Source organism: Hypanus sabinus, chromosome 7 (genome assembly GCF_030144855.1).
Source record: "Hypanus sabinus isolate sHypSab1 chromosome 7, sHypSab1.hap1, whole genome shotgun sequence".
In the NCBI taxonomy this organism is placed as follows: domain Eukaryota; kingdom Metazoa; phylum Chordata; class Chondrichthyes; order Myliobatiformes; family Dasyatidae; genus Hypanus; species Hypanus sabinus.
The window spans coordinates 53,921,797-53,945,283 of record NC_082712.1 but is presented as its reverse complement, the minus strand read 5'-3'; the positions used below and the strand labels follow the sequence as shown (position 1 = coordinate 53,945,283).

Here is a 23,487-nt window from a genome sequence, read left to right as displayed (position 1 = left end):
TATCTCCTTTCTTTTATATTCTATTCTCCTTGAAATAAATGCCAACACTGCATTTACTATCTTTACCACAGACTCAACCTGTAAATTAACCTTCTGGGAGTCTTGCACGAGGACTCTACACTTCTAATGTTTGAACCTTCTCTTATTTAGATAATACTCTACACTATTGTTCCTTTTACCAAAATGCATTAGCATATATTTCCCAACACTGTTTTCCATCTGTCACTTTTTTTGCCCATTCTTCCAATCTGTTTAAGTCCTGCTGTATTGATTCCTAGCACTACCTACCATCCATCTTCAGCTCATCCACAAACCTATTGATTCCATTATCTAAATTACTGACAAACAATGTGAAAAGCAGTGGTCCCAATACTGACTCCTGAGGAACACCACTAGTTACTGGCAGCCAACCAGAAAAGACCCACACATTGCCTGTCAGCCATTCTTCTATCCATACCAACATCTTTCCTGTAACACCGTAGGATTTTATCTTAAGCAGCCACGCGTGTGGCACCTTATCAAATGCCTTCTGAAAATCCAAGTAAATGACATTCACTACCTCTCCTTTGTCCACCCTGCTTGTTACTTCCTCAGAACTCCACCAGATTTGTCAGACAAGATTTCCTTTGACAGAAACCATGATGACTTTAACTTATTTTATCCTTTTGATACAATGTGTAGCCTTAGATGTTAAGCTCACATATAATCTTCTTTCAGCCATAACTCAGTGGTGTCCACAATGCCATACCTGCCAATGTCTTACTGTGCTACAAGATAACCTTATTTTGTATGGAGTGGGCATCAAATGTAACACTTTCACTGATGTATCAGTCACTTTGATTTTGTCCCCATGTTACACTACTGACTGCAATTCTTCTCCCCCCCCCCACCGCCACCCACCCATCTCCCTGGCCTTCCTGACAGTTCACTACACTCTACCCCTACTTGTATACCAACTGCCCCATCCTTAGCTGTATCACTCCAGTTCCTATCCCCATGCCAAATTAGTTGAAATCCTCCCCAATAGTTCTAGCAAACCTTCCCACAGGGATATTAGGCACCCTCAGGTTTAGGTGTAACCCATTCTTTTTGTATAAGTCATACCTTCCCCAGAAGGGATTGCAATGATCCAGAAATCTGAAACCCTGCCCCCCAGACCAGCTCCTCAGCCACAAATTAATCTGCCAAATCATCCTATTCTTACCCTCTTGTGCATGGCACAGGAAGCAATCCAGATTACTAGCCTGAGGTCCTGCTTTTCAGTTTTCTACCCAACTCCCTAAACTCACTCGTCAGGACATCCTCCTATTTCCTACCATTGGTACCAATATCTACCAAGACTTCTGGCTGCTTATACACCCTTTAGAATGCTGTGGACCCAATCTGAGATGTCCCTGACCCTGGCACCTGGGAGGCAACATGCCACCCAGGAGTCCAAAGAATCTCATGTCTCCTCCTCTAATTATGGAATCCCCTATCACTACTGCAGTCCTCTCCCCCTTCGTTCCCTTCTGAACCACAGCACCAGAGTCAGTGCCAGAGACCTGATCGCTGCAGCTGTCCCCACCTTATGAATTTAATATGTTCAGTCGAGTCTTGTTAATTGTATTATATTGTTTGTTTTTAACACCTAGGTTTCATTTATTCATTTCAGGTGTATTTCAATTATGTAAATATACTACATTGAACAGACTTTCATCTATTCATGAGCATTGCTTCCTAATACACTTATGCTATTTAATTACTTCTAAGTGTGCACTCATAGCTCAGAGTAAATGAAGCTTGAAGCTGATATCAGAATCTCAAATGAGACCAGAAGAAACTATTTCATTGTCAGTTTGGGCCTTCATACCCAACTGGAGCTATAATTAGTATTTATGAGAACGTTTAACTTGCATACTATATACTCGGGGGGGGGGGGGAAACAGCACCTTTAAAGAAATGCAATTGATAACAACTAATAAGAAACAACTTAGTTACTTAGGACCAGTTTCTGGAAAGTTTCATGAAATGACAGACACAGCATTAAAAACCCAATGCATCATGGACAGATGTCAGGAGAATGCAACCATACTCAATAAGGGAATGAGAAGTTATTGAAAGAGAAACTGCTTGTGAAACTTCGTGCTTTGCATACTATCAAAACTGAAATTGTACACAGCAAAGTTATGGCATTACAGTGTTTTCAAGGTTTGATAAGATAGATGCAGAATTGTCTCCTTTCAGCAGTGCCTTAAGCCAGGGGATCAGTATCTCCAAATAAAGTATATGCCATTCAGAAGAGTGATAAAAGGAAGTTTCTTCATTCATTTATAATGTATACTCTAAGTCTCTGCTGAAGAGAAATGTAGCTGCTAAATGTTTTTAAGACAGAATGATAGAAACGATTGATATTTGGACATGAAGAATATTGGCATAAGATTACAAGTGAATGGCATTGAACCAAAATATCAACCATGACCTTATTAAATGGCAGAGTAGACAAGGGGACAAATAAACTACACCTGCTTCTACCTTTTATGAGTAACAGTTAAAGCAAGATATAATTGCTTAGAATTTGTCATGTACCTTAGAATCTGTAGAATAGTGTCGTTAACTAACAGAACACGGAAGTGTTTTGGTTATAGGCCCCATTGAGGCAAACTTCAGTTTGAGCCCAAGTCCCAAGGCTGACTGCGAAATTGGGACTTAGCCAGGGTTGAGGAGGAGGAAAAACTGGGACCTTAAAATCAGCATTACGTTTTTAAACCACTGGGGCAAGGTAGAACTATGAGGACTTAATTGGGGTGCCATTGGTATCCTACATTTTATAGTAGATATTACAACTTATTTGTTCCAGCAGTGGAGCATGATGTGTGCCCTTGAAACCACAACCTACTTTCTCTAGAAATGCTTTTGAGTAGTTTTGCATTGAGAATACACCAATTGAGCACAAATGAAGTAGAAGTATAGTCAGATGCAGAATGGTAAATTCATAGGCAGATGTACTTGGCTGAATTTCTACTATGACACAAATGAACCTGGAAATGGCCCCATCTAAATTCCATTCAAGAAGCACAAAATAATTTTCTGACACACAACTCCTTGGCTTGAAAAGTTAAATGTATAGCATATGAGCCAATCAAAGCAGCCCCATCATCTCCTGCTTGTCTAAAAATATGTAATTGAATACATATGTAATTGAATTTAAATTTGAATCCAGACACAAATAAACATAATAGTGAACAGTTTCTCTAAACAGATTATTTACCCACCTTTGTTTTAAGTGAACCAGAACTCAAGACTTGTTGGGATTGGATTTCAAACATTTAAGATCCCAACATATTCTGTATAGTTCAAATCCTTCAAATTACAATGAAAAGTCAAGCCTTCAAAAACCAAGGCCCTGACTCAATTTTGAATATTGAATTTGTCATTTTAAGTCTTTCAAAGTGGTTCTCCAATACTTCAGTGTTTGTTTTACTCGTTGGGGAAAAGAAAGTGATGGTAAGGATGATGTAGGAATATTTATTTGGGAATTACCCCTTAAGGGGCAACAAATTCATTCTCTAATCCAAAAGACAGATACTCTGGATTTCTTTTAGACCAATTTAATTCCATTACATTATTAAAGTTGTTACCATTGCAAATAGTTCCCAATGTATCATAATCTTCTAAACTTTCACACAGATTACGCCACAGGGAGAAGACAGAGTTAGAACTTATAAGAGTAGGTTCAAAGTTGCTTTGGGCTCCCATTAGGTCATCTGTGCAGATGTCACAGGTGTTTCTTCCGGTAGCAAAATTCCAGTATGGAAGAGCAAAGGTCAGATCTCCCAACATAACCTATAATGACAAAAAACCCAGAAAATCAGATATTAAAAACGTAAACTTGAAAATACATTATTTGCTTAGAAATTAAGATTACCAGCCAACTGTTTCAGCATTGAATTTACAGTAAGATTGGTTCATTAAACCCAAATTCTATAAGACTCATATCCAATTATTATGTAGGTTAAGACAGAACAGCATCTATACCAGTCCACTTCTATTTTTATATTCTCACACACATCCACCCACATGTTGCTGAAAGAGTCCTGCATCCTCCATGAAGCTATTTAATTTTTGCAGCCCTTCTCTTGGCTACAACCGAAATCATGTACTCAGAGTATTAAATCACTATATGCTTGTCAGAAAAAAAAGCAGGTGCTTTTCTTTCTACCAGATTATATACAAAAATAAAATGGTGCCAGAGAAGCACTAAACCCTTAAGCATATCCCACTACACAAGCTGATCGTTGCTGATCTGCCCCAGCTCTCAACTCCTAATTCCTGTGCATGTGAATCTAGTGTTACAGTGCTATAAAGAGTTATAATATTTCTAGCACTCCAATCACATTACACAGGCTAATTCAGTTACTCGATCTCAGATTATCCTTATGTGCAGGCAAGTCCAAACTCCCTCTTGAATTGTCTAACGGTTTCTATACACACCATATCTTCATAATCTACTACAAATCTTTATGTTTTCCACTAAATCAGAACCTTTATTATAACCTTAGATACTCTTGTGTTCAAGAACTTTGGCCACTAAATTTACCAGACCAGACAGTTTTCACTTAAGGGTTTACTAGTGCTAATCTATAAGCAAATTTACAGTAAGAACACCAACATTCTGAAATAGGAGGTGTAAGCCATTGGGCCTGTCAAACCTGCTCTGCTATTCAATAAGATATGGCTGATCTGGCCATGGATTCAGCTCCATCTACCTGTCTTTTCCCCATAACCCTTAATTATCTGCTATGTAAAAATCTGTCTGAGTCTTAAATACATTTAATGGGGTAAACTCTACCACTTCCCTGAGTACAAAATTCCACCTATTTGCTATTCTTTAGGAAAATAATTTCTCATCACCATACTAATTGGTTGCCCAAACCTCCAGGTCATGTCTCCCAAAACTAGTCTCACTTACCTGTGGAAACAACTTTCCTGTCTCTAATCTTAGTTATTCCTTTCATAATTTGTATGTTTCTGTTTCTATGAGATCCCCTCTCATTCTTCTTAATTCCAGCAAGTATAGCCCATGCAACTCAATCCCTTCTCCTAGATTAACCCCCTCATCTTCAGAATCACCACTTCCAAAGCCAGTAAATCTTCTCAAATAAGATGACAAAGACAGTACACATTTCCCCAGGTGTGGCCTTGCCAGTACCCTGTACAGTACTAGCATAGCCTCCCTGCTCTCAACTTCAATTAATTTAGCACTGGAGGTGAATATTACATTTGCCTTCTTGATAACCTATTGCAATTCAAGCACAAGTACTCCTAAGTCCCTCTGTACAACAGGTTGCAATCTTTCACTATTTAAATACTAATCTGATCTTCCATTTTTCCTTCCAAAATAACAATTTCTCACATTTACCAACATTGTACTTCATCAGACAGACCTTTATTTACTCACTTAACCTATCCATACCAACTGTAGACTCTCCACAATTTGCTTTTCCAATCACTGTCATTTGCAGATTTAGATACACTATACTTGATATATAGATATGCACATACATACACACTCTACCCAATCATTAATGTACATCATGACCAGTTGCAGGGCCCAGCACAGACACCTGCTGCACTGCTTTTACCACTGACTGTCAACTACAAAAGGTTCAAGTTTTAAGGTACATTATCAAAGTATGTAGGCAGTATAAAAACTGAGATTCGTCTTCTCCAGATAGCCACAAAACAAAAGCCATGAAAGCCGTTCAAAAGAAAAACATCAACTCTCTCCCACACAAAAAAATTCAACAGCAACATTAACACCCTCCACTTGCAAAAAAATGTAGCGAATTGCACAAATAAAGAACAGCCATAAACATGAAATATAAAAACATTAAAATTGAAGGACTCCATATAGTCCAATTCATAAACTGCAGACCCTGATCCTCAGTACCATCCTCCGACGAGAGACAGAGATAGACAATTTGAAAGCAAGGGCCCTCCTTTGAGAGCAGCAAGTGAGAGATAGTCACATGCAGACACCTTCCTCCTGCAGCAGAGTGAGAGGCTGGTAGACGGTGCTGAACACTCGCTCACCTTCCACATTTGCCTTGATGTTTTGATCTTCCTCAACGCTTTAAGCGCCCATTTATTCCAACTCTCTTCTTTTAACCAATCCTTTTTTCCCCACGCTAACACATTACTTTCAACCCCATGCATCCTCATTTTATAGGCAAGTCTTATACAGCACCTTATTCTGGAAATCTAAGTATACAAATTCCACCTATTCCACTCGGCTCATTATATCCTCCAAGTACTCCAGCAAGTTTGTCAAATAGGACTTGCAATTAATGAATCCATGCTGATGCTGTCTGATGGAATCACCTTTATCCCACTGTCTCATGACTTATTCCTTAATGATTGCTTTAGGCATTTTTCCCAACCACCTATTTTAAGCTAACTATCCAACGGTTACTCTACGTCTTTAAAAAAAAAAGACAGTGACATGATAACATCTTCCAACCTCTGGCTCCTGCCCAGAATCCAGAGAGTTTTGGTAAATTATCACAGATGTGTCTAATATAACCTCTGCCACCTCTTTCAGTACTCTGGGATGCATCCCATCAAGTCCACGGTACTAGTCAAGCTTTAAGCCCATTAGTTTTCTCACAATTACCTCTTTAGTGACAGCAACTGTATTGAAGTCCTCACCTTGCATCATGTCCATAACAACTCTTTGGCAAGTTAGACATGTCCTCCACTGCAAAAACTGACACAAAAAGGTCATTCAATGCTTTGGCTAATTCTACATTACCCAATATTAACTTTTCACCTTCCAAGTGACTCATGTTCACTTTAACCACCCTTTTCCACTCTTCATACAATTATAAAAATCTGATTCCCACCTCATCGCAGGCCCAAATTAGTTCTTACCGGTGAGGTGACTGTTCACTTGTGTTGGGGGTCAGCTACTGTATCTGCTGCTCCCAGCATACACTCCTGTGTATTGCTGAGACCCAGCAGAAATTGAAAGATCAGTTCAGCAAGTCTGCTAGAAAAAAAAGTGGATCTACCAGTAGCCACTCATTTCAATTCTTCTTTACATTCCAACATGTCAGTCCATGGCTTCCTCTACTGCCACGATGAGGCCACACTGAGTTTGGAGAAGCAACACCTCATATTCCGCCTAGATAGTCTTCAGCCTGATGGCCTGAATATCAATTTCTTGAACTTCCACTAACTGCCCCACCTCCCCTTTCACCATTCCTGTTTCCCTCTCTCACTTCATCTCTTTACCTGCCCATCACCTTCCTCTGGTCTCCTCCCCCTTCCCTTTCTTCCATGGTCTTCTACCCTCTCATCAGATTCCCCCTTCTCCAGCCCCTTATCTATTTCACCAACGTCTCAGCTCTTCAATTCATTCCTCTCCCAATTTCCCCCATCACCTACGACCTTGGAATTCTTCATCCCCTCCCCATACCTTTTTACTTTAGCTTCTCGTCTTTATTTCAGTCCTGATGAAGGATCTCGGCCAAAATATCAACTGTTTCCATAGATGCTGAGTTCCTTCAGCATTTTGTGCTTGTTACTTGGACTTCCAGCATCTGCTGATTTTCTCATCTTTGAAAGTTTTCCAGTGTTTCTCAATAGTTCAACCATATAGCATGTGTTCCCAGTCTACACCAGCCAGCTCCTCCCCCATCCTTTTGTAGTATCCCTTGTCGGTATGATAACTCATTTTGGATTGAAGTACTGCACCTTCCATTTATGTAAGAAATACAGTCGTACTGTAGCCACTCTTTCCAAGAGGATATCTAATTATAAGACCATTAATTTTACTTGTTTTATTACACAGGACTGCATCTATGAAAGTATTTCCCCTGTAGGTTCATAAACATGCTGCTCAAGAAATCTATCAGATATCCTGTTGGATTAGATTGTTATTTTCTTTGCAGCTTAATTTTCTTATACCCATGTACAGTATATGCAATTGTTCAGAGTAATTCCTAGTGGTTATAGCTTTGTATTATTCTGGAAGATTCTTGTGTATCACATTACTTGAATGGGGGCTATTTGACTGGTTAACTCGTATTTACCAGTTTGATTGTACGGTATAAGAGCAGAGCACACTGGGTCACCACCTTATTCTTTTCTTTGTTTCTTCCTGCTGTCACTTCTAGACTCTTGCTACTTTCCGTTCCTAATTCATTTATTCTCTTAGTACTTAATAAAACAATCATGAAGCAACAAGTTTTATGCCTCATTCATGACAAATGAAAGAACCTTGGATCAAAACAGAATCCAACAAACTCAATTAACTGGATTGGCCCATACTATGTGCAAGTTAAAGACCCCATGTCAACTGCCATTCCATTCTTAAATGCATCAGATATTTATTGGTTTGTTGCCCAAGTCACTGCAATGTTATTATAGAGAAATTCCATCAGTGTTTTGTCCCCCTTTACCATTCCTAACGTCCACTCAGATGGACTCAACATTCTTCTCCTTGGATCTTGCCTCTTCTCACTATTACTGAAATTACATACTTAAGAGTGCTACCCATTTCCTTCACCTTCCTGTCTATTGTTCCATTAATACCAGATACCCTGGGATATTTCATTCTCAATCATTTCTGCCCTGCAACTATGTTTCTGTAATGGCCAGTGAATAATACTCCTTTGTACTGATATGTGCCACAAGTTAATTGAACTAGTTTTGAATACTACAGGCATTCAGATAAAATGCCCTCACACTCACTGACCTTTTAGAAACTGGTAACCTTTGTGTCCTTTGGATTTTTCTTGTTCATATGAACTTTTCATTAGTTCAGCTTGTATACTTCTATATATAACCATATAACAATCACAGCACAGAAACAGGTTATCTCAGCCCTCCTAGTCCGTGCCAAACTCTTAATCTCACCTAGTCCCACCTACCCGCACTCAGTCCATAACCCTCCACTCCTTTCCTGTCCATATACACATCCCATTTTACCTTAAATGACACAACTGAACTGGCCTCTACTACTTCTACAGGAAGCTCATTCCACACAGCTATCACTCTTTGAGTAAAGAAATACCCCATCGTGTTTCCCTTAAACTTCTGCCCCCAACTCTCAAATCATGTCCTCTCGTTTGAATCTCCCCTACTCTCAATGGAAACAGCCTATTCATGTCAACTCTATCTATCCCTCTCAAAATTTTAAATACCTCGATCAAATCCCCCCTCAACCTTCTACGCTCCAATGAATAGAGACCTAACTTGTTCAACCTTTCTCTGTAACTTAAGTGCTGAAACCCAGGTAACATCCTAGTAAATCATCTCTGCATTCTCTCTAAATTATTGATATCTTTCCTATAATTCGGTGACCAGAACTGTACACAATATTCCAAATTTGGCCTTACCAATACCTTGTACAATTTTAACATTACATCCCAACTTCTGTACTCAATGCTCTGATTTATAAAGGCCAGCATTCCAAAAGCCTTTTTCACCACCCTATCTACATGAGACTCCACCTTCAGGGAACTATGCACTGTTATTCCTAGATCTCTCTGTTCCTCTGCATTCCTCAATGCCCTACCATTTACCCTGTATGTTCTATTTGGATTATTCCTGCCAAAATGTAGAACCTCACACTTCTCAGCATTAAACTCCATCTGCCAATGTTCAGCCCATTCTTCTAACCGGCATAAATCTCCCTGCAAGCTTTGAAAACCCACCTCACTATCCACATCACCTCCTACCTTAGTATCATCGGCATACTTACTAATCCAATTTACCACCCCATCATCCAGATCATTTATGTATATTACAAACAACATTGGACCCAAAACAGATCCCTGAGGCACCCTGCTGGTCACCGGCCTCCATCCCGATAAACAATTATCCACCACTACTCTCTGACATCTCCCATCTAGCCACTGCTGAATGCATTTTATTACTCTAGCATTAATACCTAACGACTGAACCTTCTTAACTAACCTTCCATGTGGAACTTTGTCAAAGGCCTTGCTGAAGTCTATATAGACTACATCCACTGTCTTATCCCTCGTCAACATTCCTCGTAACTTCTTCAAAAAATTCAATAAGGTTTGTCAAACATGACCTTCCACACACAAATCCATGCTGGCTACTCCTAATCAGATCTTGTCTATCCAGATAGTATTTATAATTATCTCTAAGAATACTTTCTATTAATTTACCCACCACTGATGTCAAACTGACAGGTCTATAATTGCTAGGCTTACTTCTGGAACCCTTTTTAAACAATGGAACCACATGAGCAATACGCCAATCCTCTGGCACAACATCCGTTTCTAATGACATCTGAAAGATCTCCGTCAGAGCTCTACACAAACTTCCCTCAAGGTCCTGGGGAATATCCTGTCAGGACCCAGAGATTTATCCACATATCCTGTCAGGACCCAGAGATTGATCCACTTATATCCTGTCAGGACCCAGAGATTTATCCACTTTATAGTACACTTATTAAATCATGGCCAAATACAAAAATCATAAACTGGACAGTTCATCATGAACACAAATCTATACCATTCAATTGGGTCTATGATAACTAAATCACAATACATAATTTTCTCAGTTTATCAATAGCCACACATCTTGGGAGAAATAATAAAAAGTTTCAACACAGGAGGTTTTTTTGCCAAAATTAAAGCATAAATGAATGTTAGTGACCAGATTAGGAAACTGGTTGGCTGGGGAAAGTAGGGTATATGGTTTTTAGGACACGTCAAGGGCTGCACTTCAGTTTGCAGTTGATTCCCCTGCAACTACTCAAGCCACACCAAGTCCAGCATGATAGAACCTCCACCTCAATATCTGGAGAATATAGGCATGTGAAGATGACAACTGGAAACTCTCAGGAACCAAGAGTCAGCCCAATGGGTATGCATATAGACAAGGTAATAATGATTGATGCAGGTCTCAAATTTAGAAAATATTCATTACTGACTTAGCGATAGTGTTACCAAAGATTGCTGATTACAGAAAGGTAGAGGCTTGGTCAGTAATATAGTTGAGAACAAAATTTCAAAGAGTGACAGGTCAAGTAGGCAAATTAAGCAGATGGACATCACCACAAGCATGATTTTAACAGGTTTGGACTAAGTTGAGAATCTAGCATTTGTAATCATTTTCACATGAGAAACCACTAATCTTAAAAACTTACTTTCCCAAGCCTTTAGGCTGATCAACACGTCCATCCATTAACCAACCCCACCTCTACTACACACACATCTATTATCACTATATACATATAATCTGTCTAATGTTATGAACCCCGTAACTGGGTGTCTTACCAGTAAAGATAGGAGTATCTGTTGGATTCTGCTGATACTATTTTTAACAGTATTTATTAGTAAAAATACACAAAAATAATTATCAATGCAAATACACACATCAATACTAAACCTAAAAGTGCTGGTATAATAATAATCAATAAGAAATAAGCTCTATCGTTGTCTCGGGGATAATGATTTGTCTGATGGAAATATAAAGTTCAGGAGGGGGGGAGAGGGGGTTGTAACAGCTATTGGCTTGCCGACTTTCCTTTTAAGATCTTGATCCGTCGATGTATCGTTGTTGTAGCCACTCACGTATGACCCCTCCGTCCTTTAGCTAGACCATTCTGTGGAGGACTCATCACCCAGGCAAGGGTGGACACACATACACAAGCCCCCACCGGTCTTGTAGCATCTCTCCTGGTGCGCCTGAGGGGTGTTTCCCCAGACCCTACTTTTATCCCCACTCACGGGGTCTCAGGTATCAATCAGGTTGGGATGATGCAATCCATCAACCAGACCACTCTGGTTGCCCCCGAGGGGCTTCAATGAATAGAACAGTACTCAATACACAATTCCTTCTCCAAGAGACAACAGCAGTAATCAGTGGTTCTGTTCTGCTTGTTAGAGGAGACATTCTACTTTTGTGTATTTCTGCATTGTCTCTCTCTCATTAACTGACTTAAGCTGTTTATCTCTCTCATTTCCTTGGTATCAGACCCGAAATAATAGCGATTTTGCAATTCTCAAAGGGGGCCAACTTTGCACCCTTCTGCCCATCAGAGTTGCTCCTCATTCATAACACTAAGCATACTTGTACATTAGATTTTATAAGATTGTTTTTATATTATAGTTTTGTAGGTTTTTTTTTAGGGTCGAGTGAGTGTTTTTTTTTAAATACTGCATCTGATCCAAAGTAACAATCATTTTGTTCTCCTTTATTGAAGGATTGAATAAAGAATGACAATATTGTATTGAAGAATGACAATAAACATTCTTGAAGTGTTAGAAATTGTGAAGGTTGAGATAGATGTACACACACATGTGCAATACAAAGATCATTAGTGTTAGTGGCCAGGCATCAAGAACAAAAGACTAATTGAAATGCTAACCTCTAAAAATTAGAGGAAAAGAGGGAAGGTACACTCCATTCAATCTGGAATACTGTGTAGCAACTTTGGAATGAAACAGACTGCCAGCTCACAAGGATGTTACCAGGACTACAGTGGTTAAACAATGAGGACACGGATCCTGTGCAGTTTTACCAAGTTATTAATACTAATTAGGTGAAATCTTTTAAAATGAGAGTTGGCACTAGATCTGGCTGAAGTTAAATTTTTCTCATGAAAGCCAGGTAACTTTAAATTTCCTGCATTAATTTTAATCACTCAGGCAAAGTGACAGAAGTTTTACAGATTCATTCTCTCTACTTACTATCATCACAGCAGTCCAGGATCTACATTGGAACAGGATTATGTCATTAACTCACTCAATCTTATTCTGCCCTGGAATGAATTCACAACTAATTTGTAGCTCAACTCCAATTTATTTTGGCTCCATTTCTCCAAATAGAGAAAATAGTAACAGAAAGCCAAGTTACATTATTTTATCCACCGCTTGGCATAAATGTGTGGAATACTTGCATCAATAGTCACTTTCAAATTTCTATCATAATTGGCCAGGTTCAGATTTTTTTAAATTAGTATCCTTTTGTTGATCATCTTTTTATTTTGTATTTTCCCCATCAGTTAAAACTGATGTACGAATTTACTTTACAATATGAAGATCAGAATTCCAGAGGAAAATACACACTGCTAATATCGCACACCAATTTGCCTTTATGAGTCTATACAACTAGTGCAGTCCTTTCTTTACCACGTACCAATATGAGAAAAACAATCACACCCAAGACTTGTTTCTTGAAAGCTTAGACAATGCCTTCTCAGCTGGTGTGCAATCATGATGCAACCACAGTTGTGTTAGATCTTTGTTTATTTTCTGATCCTTACAGTTCTTCCAGGAGACAAGAATGAATGGCTGTCTTAATTCTTAATGATTTTTTTAAAGTACAAACATACAAATACTAAGCAAACTAAACAAAGAGCTGTGGAAAAAAATGGAGGTGAATTAACAGCAAAGAATGCAAAGATGAAAGACAATAAAGACAGTGCCTCTGAAAAATCCATTCCTATTATAATTGAGATAAAAAAATAAAACTAAATTAAAAAATAGATAAAATAAACCAATCAATGATTGCGCAATTACATCATGTGGGTAATACTTGACCAATGAAAAATTAGAAAGGTGATAAACGGTTAGTTTAACTGCTATACTGCTTTCTGCCAGAAAGCGAGGACGAACCACCACATTCTGTGAAAAATACACGAGGTTGTCAAAAAGTACAAATTATTAAAATTCAACTTCAGCCTTACACAAACTCATTTTATAAAAAAGTTAAAAAAAAATGGTGGGAATTAGTATTATTCCCCTCCTCCAAATATTTTACATACAAATTGAACAAATATGTACAGCATTCTGTGACCACTTGTGTCTTTCCTTCTTTGCTGAATTGCCCTGTTATTACATCCTAATGCACTACTTACAGATAATTTTCTTACCCCCAAAATCTAGATTAATAAAAGTAGAAACAACCCAAGTATCAATTTTTGCACAGCATTTGTCAATACTCAAACAGATTTAAATTCACTTCAACTGTTTTTTCCTGCCTTCAGGCACTTAATTTTCATCAACCCATAACATCTTGCAAGGAAACCACTAATGTGGCATCTCATCTTGGAGCAGGCAAGATGTTCCTCATCCACTATAACATTACGGTCACGGTTGTGGGGAATGACTTGGCAATGCTAGTTTAGCAAATTACATTAAAAAGGCATGACAGTACACAAAAGATGGCCAACACTTGAAGAATTAATACAGTTCATAACAAGTTTATATCCCAGTAAAAGGCCAAAAGAACTTCAATAGGAAGGGAAATCAAGCTGTGACCAACAAGTTAAACAAATCATTACACTGAAAGGCTGGGCTAAGTGTTACCATATAAACAACAAACATTGGCATTGGGACAATTTTAGAACTTGGCAATCAAAAACCAAAATTCCAAAAGAGGAAACAAAACATTGGTCATAGAGGAGTCAAAGAACACTACAGCATAGAAACAGGGTCTTTGGCCCATTTAGTCCATGCCAAACTATTAATCTGCTAAGTCTCATCGACCTGTACCTAGACCATAGCCCTCCAATACCTGTGTCATCCAAATTTCTCTAAACTGTTTTAATCCAACTTGTATCCAATACTTCCACTGGCAGCTTGTTCCACACTAACCACCCTATGTGAAGAAGTTTCCCATCATGTTCCCCTTAGCCATTTCACCTTTCACCCTTAATGTGTGACCTCTTGGGTTCAAGTCTCACCCAAACTCAGTAGAAAAAGTCTGTTTGCATTGACCCTATCTATACCCCTGATATATACAGTATACTGGTATCAAATCTCTCTTCATTCTCCTACGTTGTACAGAATAAAGTCCTAAACCAGGGGTCGGCAACCCGCGGCTCCAGAGCCGCATGCGACTCTTTCATCTCTGTGCTGCGGCTCCCTGTGGCTTTGGAAAATAAATGATGAGTATTTAATTAAAATGTATTTTATGTTAGTTAGTTAGGTTTTGAAATGTAATTCTAAATTTGAAGATTATGGTGATCTTGTACAATCTAAATAAAACGTGTTTTTTGTCGCTATTAATATACGTCCCTACTGTCAATGCTCGACACCCGCCAGTGCGCGATTTCTTTAATTTTTCAATCCAAGGTAGGCCAACTATGGAGAATTCTAAAAAGAGAAAAGTGACTGAAGGAAACAGAACGTTTAATGATACGTGGGCAGATTCATTTGCTTTCACTGCTGACTAGACTGGTTTACCGGTATGCTTAATATGCAATGAAAAACTAGCAAACAACAAAAAGTCAAAAGTCCTAAAACATTTCCAGAATAAACACGCAGCCTTTGCTCAAAAATATCTGGATGGAGATGAGAGGAAAAAAAGCCGTTTCGGAACTGATGCGGAAGGTTGATCTGAGCAAAAATCATTTCAAGAAGTGGATGAAGTCTGGAAAATCAACTACATATGCTAGTTTTGTTGCCGCTCAGGAAATAGTCAGGCACAGGAAGCAGTTTACAGATGGTGAATATATAAAAGAATCTTTCATTAAGATTTCAGAACATCTATTCACGGACTTTAAAAACAAGAGTGAAATTGTGCAGAAAATCAGGGATATGCTCCTCTCTGCAAAGACTGTCAAAGACAGAGCCATAAAAATGGCAGAAGACATCAAAAGACAGCAAATTAAAGACATCAATTCAGCTGTGGCCTACTCGATTGCCTGTGACGAGTCTAAAAACAAAGGTGATATTGAACAAATAGTGCTGTTCTGCCGGTATGTAAACTCTGCCGAGCCACAGGAAGAAATGATTGAGTTGATACCTCTAAAAGGCCAAACACGGGGGGGGGGGGGGGGGGGGAGGACATCTGTGAGGCTGTCTTGAATTGTTTAACAGCCAAAGGAATAAAGACCACCCACCTGGTGTCAGTAGCTACTGATGGGGCACCAAGTATGACAGGAACGCACAAGGGATTTGTGGCTTTACTGCAGAAGTCGCTGGACAGAAAGCTGCTGACTTTTCACTGCATCTTGCACCAAGAGGCACTGTGCGCTCAAACATTTCCTCCAGAATGCACAGAAGTAATGGATGTTTTCATTCAGACTGTCAATAAAATAATGGCAAAAAGTTTAAATCACCATCAATTCCATTTGTTACTGGACGAGCTGGAAAGCGCATATTCTGATCTCCTGCCGCACAACAAAGTCCGGTGGCTGTCAAGAGGGGAGGTGCTGAAACACTTTGTCGCGTGTCTGGAAGAAGTGAAAACTTTCCTGGGCAGCAAAGGGCTCACCTTTCCTGAACTGGAACAGCCAGAGTGGTTGGAAAAGCTACATGAATTGTTCACTTCTTCCAGACACGCGACAAAGCGTTTCAGCATCTCCCCTCTCATCGCAATGCAAACATCGTTTGGGAAACGCTTCTGTGAGTTCAGAGAGGAAAAAAAAACACATTATCCTTCCCGGTCACTCTCCTAAGCATCGATCCATCCCTACTGAATACGACTGCATTGGCAGGTGTGAGTCAACCTGATCTTGAGATGGAACTGGCCAACATAGCCGACAAAGACATATGGGTGTCCAAGTTTAGACGCTTGACAGCAGACCATGAAGATGTTGCCAGTCAGAAGGCCGTTCTTGCTCAGAATCACAAATGGAGTGCTATTGAAAACCTCCTCACACCAGACAAACTTGTGTTCGAAACATGGAATGCTATCCCCGACATTTATGTAAACATTAAAAAGTATGCGCTTGGAGTCCTGTCGATCTTTGGATCCACATATGTGAGCAGGTGTTCTCCAACATGAACTTTATTAAAAGCAAACATCGCGCACGCCTCACAGATGACAGCTTACGATCCTGTGTAAAGATGAAGGTGATGTCATACAGCCCTGATGTGCAGACGCTGTGCGCTGAGGTCCAGGAGCAGAAATCCCATTAACCAAGTATGATAAATATTTTAATTGCCTATTATTTTATGTATATTCATATTTTTTCATTGTTCAGTGAAATAGTCCTTTTATTTTTCAGGTTGACAGCTGGCTGACGTTATTTTTGGTTTGCTGCTGGTGGACAATTTAAGTTCAGCTTTTTTCATAAATACAAGAAGGACTCAAATAGACATTGAGTATTTTACTTAAAAGTAACCTTCAACCCAACATCTTTTTTTCGGAGTTCAAAATGTTTTTGTTGCATGCAGAAATGTAATTTTGTTTTCTCTGCAGGAGTTCATCAATTTCATAAATGCAACACATTATAGTTTGTTTATACATAGCATAAAGGCAAAAAATACATTGTATGCAGGGTTATTTCATTTTAAATGTCAAACGGGTTTTGTGGCTCCCAGTGTTTTCTTTTCTGTGGGAAATGGGTCCAAATGGCTCTTTCAGTGGTAAAGGTTGACGACCCCTGTCCTAAACTATTCAACCTTACCCTGTAACTCAGTCATCCAGTCCTGGAAACATACTTGTAAATTTTCTCTGCACTCTTTTAATCTTACTGCCATCTTTCCTGTAGGAAGGTGACCAAAACTGTACACAATACTCTAACTCCTGTATCAATACTTTGATTTATGAAAGGCTAATGTGCCTTTATAGCCCTTTCTATCTGTTAGGCCACATTCAGAGATTATGGGTCTTTATTCCCAGATCCCCTTGTTCTACTGCACTCCTTGATACCCTACCACTCATTGTCTATGTCCTACCCTGGTCTGACCTTCAAAATGCAATAACCTTATCTGCATTAAATTTAATCTGCCATTTTTCCAGTTGGTTCAGATCTCACTGCAAGCTCTGATAGTCTTCCTTGTTGTCCACTATATTCCCAACCTTTGTGTCACTGGAAATTCTCTTAACCAGTTTACCACATTATCATCCCAATTATTCACATAGATGACAAACAACAACAGACCCTACACCAAATCCCTGTGGCACACCACTAGTTACAGCCCTCCTGTTAGAAAGGCAACCACCTGGTACCATCCTCTAGCTTCTCCCATGAAATCAAAGTCTAATCCAATTAACTATCTCATCTTAAATGTCAAGCGACTGAACCTTCTTGTCTAACCTCCCATGTGGGACCTTATGAATGGCCTTCCTAAAATCCATGCAGACAACATCCACTGATGTGCCTTCATCAACTTTCCTGGTAAAATTCTCAAAAAACTCAATAAAATTGGTCAGACATGACTTACAATGCACAAAGCCATTCTGACTATTCTTCATCTGTCCCTGTTTATATATCTGATCCTTTAGAATACCTTCCAAATACTTATCCACTACTGATAACAGGCTCATTTTCATTCAGTCCCATCTTATTCTTACCTTTTTTAAATAGCAGAATGACATTAGCTATCTCCTCTAATCCTCTGGCATCTCACCTGTGGTTAAAGACATTTTAAGTATCTCTGCAATACCTGCATTAACCTCCCACAGAGACTGAGGGAACACCTCATCAGGCTGTAGTGTATTTAATATTTCATTAATATTTGAGTACTATTGTATGTATTTTGGTTAAACATTCCACTTGTATAATTCATTATAGGTATTAGGTAAGGAGTAAGTGAATGGCATGTCATTTTGCCACCAAGTCATGTGAGCACCTCACTAAAAATGTAAGTAGACATTTTACCCAGGTCCTGCATTTTTGTTTCAATTAGTTTCTGCAGTTGCAGATTCTTCACTGTTTGCCAGAGCAACCTCATGCCTTCTTTGAACTTCTGATTTCTTTCTTGTGTTCTCTTGCATTTCTTAAACTTCTGAAGTTCCTCATTTGTTCTTTCCTGCTTATGTGTTATGTACCTCCTTTTCTTTAACCAGTCCTTCAATCTCACTCAAAAACCAAGATTCTATCCATTATTGCAGAGAATTTCATGTGATGTAGACAGATGGTTATAATTGTATTTGTCAATGTCAGAAAAAGTGAATGCCCTGAAGATCAATAGCATTCCAAAGATTAATTATCTGTTCCAATCATTACCAGTGCAAATCCAGTTAACATATTTTCAACAATTTGATAAAATAACTAAAGCTTTTCTCCTTTTAGAGAGAGCACCTCCTTGGTATCATATTGCTCTTTCTCCCATCCCTATGTTACAATGTTTGTCTATCAAGTTATCTCCTGAGGCAGGGTCTCACCCAATTATATCGATATGCATTTGTTCTGGAATAAACTAGCCAGATTATTTAAATTTAATCCATACTTGAATGAAGTTTCATGTATTTGGAGGAATCTAAAGTTGTGTATTGATGTCCCCTTTCTTCTGGAGGGAATGGGAAGGGAAAGGCATAATTAAATTGGGAGACCTTTATAATAGTGATAGTTTAAAATCTTTTAATCAATTAACCCAACAGTATGATATTTCTAGGTTACAATTTTGGAGATATCATTTGCTACATACAACTTTTGGTTCTACACAGCAACCCCCACAAGTTGCTACAATACTGTCTACTGTACTTGCTGCATATGGTAAAGCTTCAATTTATTATTCAGCTTTAACACAAATTTCTGGGGACAAAATTCTGTTGGGTCTTAAAAGAGCATGGGAAAAAGACCTGAGTATGACTTGAGACAAAAGAGTGGGACAAAATCTGCAAAAATGTCAAAACAATGCCAAGAGACTGGAGGGTGTGCCTTATTCAGTTTAAGATCCCACACTGCTTCTATTGGACTCCAGCGAGGTCACATAGATTAGCGTTGAAAATTACCCTGAATGCTGTCCCAGAATTCAATAATTTTGGATTATAATACACAAGTATATTGGTGATGTTTCAGGTATTCAACTCCCTCTGTTTTAGATTTTTTGTTTCGCGTTACTTGGGGTACTTAAACACTCTCAAAATTGGATCCAGATGAGCATAATGGTAGGAAGACAAATTATACTTGAGGTTGGAGGAACCTGGGGGGGGGACGGGACCATCATTTCAGTAGCAGGTCACATAAATAGCCGAAGTAGAAGCTTTTGAACGCATGTCTTACAAACAATTTGATAGACTGGACATCTATAAACAAAAATAGAAAAATATTTAGGTTTCCTGTGGGGGGGGGGGGGAAGGAATAGTGGTGAATGTAGTGGTGAAGCAGATTGCTGAATGGTAGTCTTTTCTGTTATTAGAGGTCTAACAGCACACTTGGTTATTACATTGATATTTTTTTCTGCCATGATTGTTTTTATTTTATGGAGAAGTTTATGTTTTGTAAGCTATGGTTTACATAATTTTAACATTAACTCAAGGGTTCGAGGAAAAAATATTCCTAGAAATAAAATCTGAAAAAAAAAGATTCTCTAAATCTGTTATCTTTACCTTTTCTGACAGGCATATAAAAAAAAAACTTTGTATTCTCAAAACTTCACTTTTGAAGAACTTCCACTTACCAAGTACACATTTGCCAGAAAACAACCTTCCCAAGTCCACGTATGCCAGATACTTTCTGAAGCATTAAAACAGACCTTTCTCCAACTTTGAATCACAACCGGAAGAACTTAACCGACAATTATCTTGAAACTAAATAAACCAAAGAATCAGAGGACAGTAAGAGGGAAAAAGTGGCAGGGGAAGCAGGGGCACAAATGTTGCATAAGCTATTGAAAGAGAAGAAATAGAACAAACTGACTCTTTTCACCACACCAAGAGCACCAGTAGAAGAGTTATAGGGGCTAAGATTTTGCTTATGATACTGCATTAGTAAAAAGTTTAACCCATTGCCTCTTGGTGCAGGCAAACAAGTCAAAGTGCAGTTATTAAACTTGCACTAGAGAACAAGATCATTTTAAATTTTGGCAAACAAATACCAAGACAATGGAAGGCAAAAACAACACAAATTGTATATTAGTGTGAGACAACCGTTAAAGGGCCAGTAAGAGAGTGAGTGGCGTGGTGAAGTGAGAGGGTGGAAGAACTGGAAAAGGACAGTTAACGGGCTTGTACAGCGAGCAAGTTCACGGATGTTACCCCAGGGTTACCTGCATGTCTCGCTCCAGTTGCAGTAGGTGGTAACGGTGCCAGGTGAGGAACGCGGGCCCCTCGTGGGAGAAGTCGACGTCGCCGAAGGTGCGTCCAGCGCCCAGATAGGTCTTGCTTACCGAGTAATAGTGGGTCCAGACGAAGAGGTTGTAGATGGAGATGTTGTCGAATTGTGGACTGTTGCCGTCGGCGCCCAGCAGCTCGGGCCGGCGGCGGGTGGCCACCACCAGCTCGGGGTGGGGAGTGAGTTTTGCCCTATGTAGAGCCGACACCAACTTGGCCCTCTCATCTGGGCTCAAGCTCAGCACATTCCGGCGGAGGATCCGCAGAGGCTGGCGACAGTCGGAGCCAGTCCAGCCGAAGCGGCAGGTACTACAGTCGGGCCCGCCAAAGTTAGCGGCACAGCGGCAAGTGCGGTTGAAGAAGCGGAGCGGCCAGCGTTCGCGCTCGTCGATGCCGTCGTGCGGGTACTGGGGGCCGTGCGCTGCCAGGTCGACCCGTACGTCTGCACACACCCCCCGGCCCCGGCTGGCTCCGCAGCGATCTCCCGGCGCGCCGCTCGGCGCCGGGCAACACTCGCCGCTCCGCAGCGCCTCTGGGCTCACGCACTCGCGGGGGAACTGAGCACACACAGTGTTCAGCAAACCTGCCAACAGCAGCCAGTCACGGACGCGCTCCATCCGCAGCTTTAGGAACAAAGTTCTTCTCAGTAACCGGCCGCTGTCCTTCAAAGCTCCTGAATCTTCTCATTAATTGCTCGCTAGTCCTTTGAAGCTCCTGATTCTTTGCCCCCCTCTTACTAAACTCATCACTAATCCGTTTTCTCCACACAACTTGGGGAATCCTCTTTAAATACTAAATCATCCCATGTCAGGGGACAGTCTGCTGTTCACCTCGTGATTTCTCTTTCAGGCCAATAACGTAGCGGAAAATTGTTAACATTTATTCATTTTAAAAAGATGTTTTCATTAATGATCATTGTACTTCCATAGTATGTTGTCATCTGCTCTTAAGGCACGAGTTTCGGAAAGGTCGTTATTAGACCCAATGGGCTATTCAATCCGTGTCTATTAATCCTATCAGCCACACCTTTCACCCACTTTCCGTACCAGGTTGAGGGCTCATGCTTGTCATTGACATGCATTTAAGGTGAGGGGTGTAAGTTTAGAGAAGGACACGTCGTGTTATTTTACATCCAGAATAGTGAATGTCTGGGAGGGCTACCCCTGTTGTTCGGAACCAGGTGTGCTAGCAGAATTGAAGAGGATTTTTGATAGGCATATGAATATGCAGGGAACAGGATATGGATCATGTGCAGGTAGAAGAGATTGAGCTTATTTGGTATTGTGCTCGGCACAGCAATTATGGGAAGAGCGGCTATTCGTGGTGATTTGCTCAATGTTCTACATGCTTATGAGGGATGAATTTTACAGATATCAATTGTGTTTTTTTTGTATTGACGCTGGGGACCATTCGACCCAAAACCCATGTAGAGCAATCTCATCAATCCCACTCTGCCACTCATTTAACTCGAACAATTTTGATTTGTTCTTGCAGGCCCCTCAACTCCCTTTGATTCTTTCACCAGTTATCTACAGTGAAGGGGAAGAACACATGCAGAATCCCATCCATGAGAGAGACAGAACATGTAAGCTCTGGATATATCTGATGTGGGTATGTAACATCGGTTGCTGTTGTTGTGAGGTCCTCTGCATCTCCAACCCAGCACTCCTCACCTTAACTCATGGGAAAATGTCCTCTGATACAGAAGAAATATTCTGACCTTCAAGTTCAGGGAGCTCCTTGCTCTAGAGGTATATGATCAGGAAGTTTAGTGCAACTAGCACAAAGGTTCAATAGAGAAAGTTCAAAGTAAGTTTATTATCAGAGTACAAATTTGTCACTGTATACAACCCTGAGATTCATTTTCTTGCGGGCATACATAGTAAATCCGAGAAACACAACAGAATCAGTGAAAGCCTGCACCCAACAGGACAAACAGCCACTCTGCAAAAGATGCCAAACTGTACAAATACAAAAGGAGAAAAACAATAATAAATAAACAAGCAATAAATATTGAGAACATAATATGCAGAGCTCTTGAAAGTGAGCCCATAGGTAGTGGGAACAGTTCAGTGATGTGGCAAGTATAAATGTGTGAAGTTATCCCTTCTGGTTCTTGAGCCTGATGGTTGAGGGGTAATAACTGTTCCTGAATCTGGTGGTGTGAGTCCTAAGGCTCCTGTACCACCTTCTGGATCGCAGCAGTGAGAAGAGAGCATGACCTGCATGCTGGGGTTTCTTAATGATTGGTCTTGGCTGAAACGTTACATGTATATTCAGATCCATAGATTCTGCTTGAATTGCTGAGTTCCTCCAGCATTTTCTGTTTGTTGCTCGAGGATGGGTGCTGCCTTTCTGTGACAACACTCTGTGTAGAAATGCTTAGTAGTGGGGAAGGCTTTACCTGATGGACAGGGCAGAATCCAATTCTTTTTGCAGGATTTGCCATCCAAGGGCATTGGTCAAAGCCAGACCTTGTGTTCAAGGCCCGAGTTTCCAACCCCACAG

At 39.9% G+C, this 23,487-nt stretch overlaps 1 protein-coding gene across 2 annotated transcripts in view; it reads right to left on the bottom strand.

Annotated features, from left to right (window-relative positions):
* Positions 1-21,761, bottom strand: part of tyrp1a (tyrosinase-related protein 1a) — a 43,301-nt gene extending 21,540 nt beyond the window's left edge. Inside the window, exons 1-2 of one of the 2 annotated variants that reach the window (XM_059974658.1) lie at positions 20,916-21,761; positions 3,621-3,825 (exon numbers count right to left, since the gene is read on the bottom strand). In XM_059974658.1, coding sequence (XP_059830641.1) covers positions 3,621-3,825; positions 20,916-21,596 — 886 coding nt within the window. In that variant the 5' untranslated portion in view covers positions 21,597-21,761. The remainder of the gene's footprint in view (positions 1-3,620; positions 3,826-20,915) is intronic. The other variant, XM_059974657.1, reaches the window with a different exon arrangement.
* Positions 21,762-23,487: the final 1,726 nt, after the last annotated feature.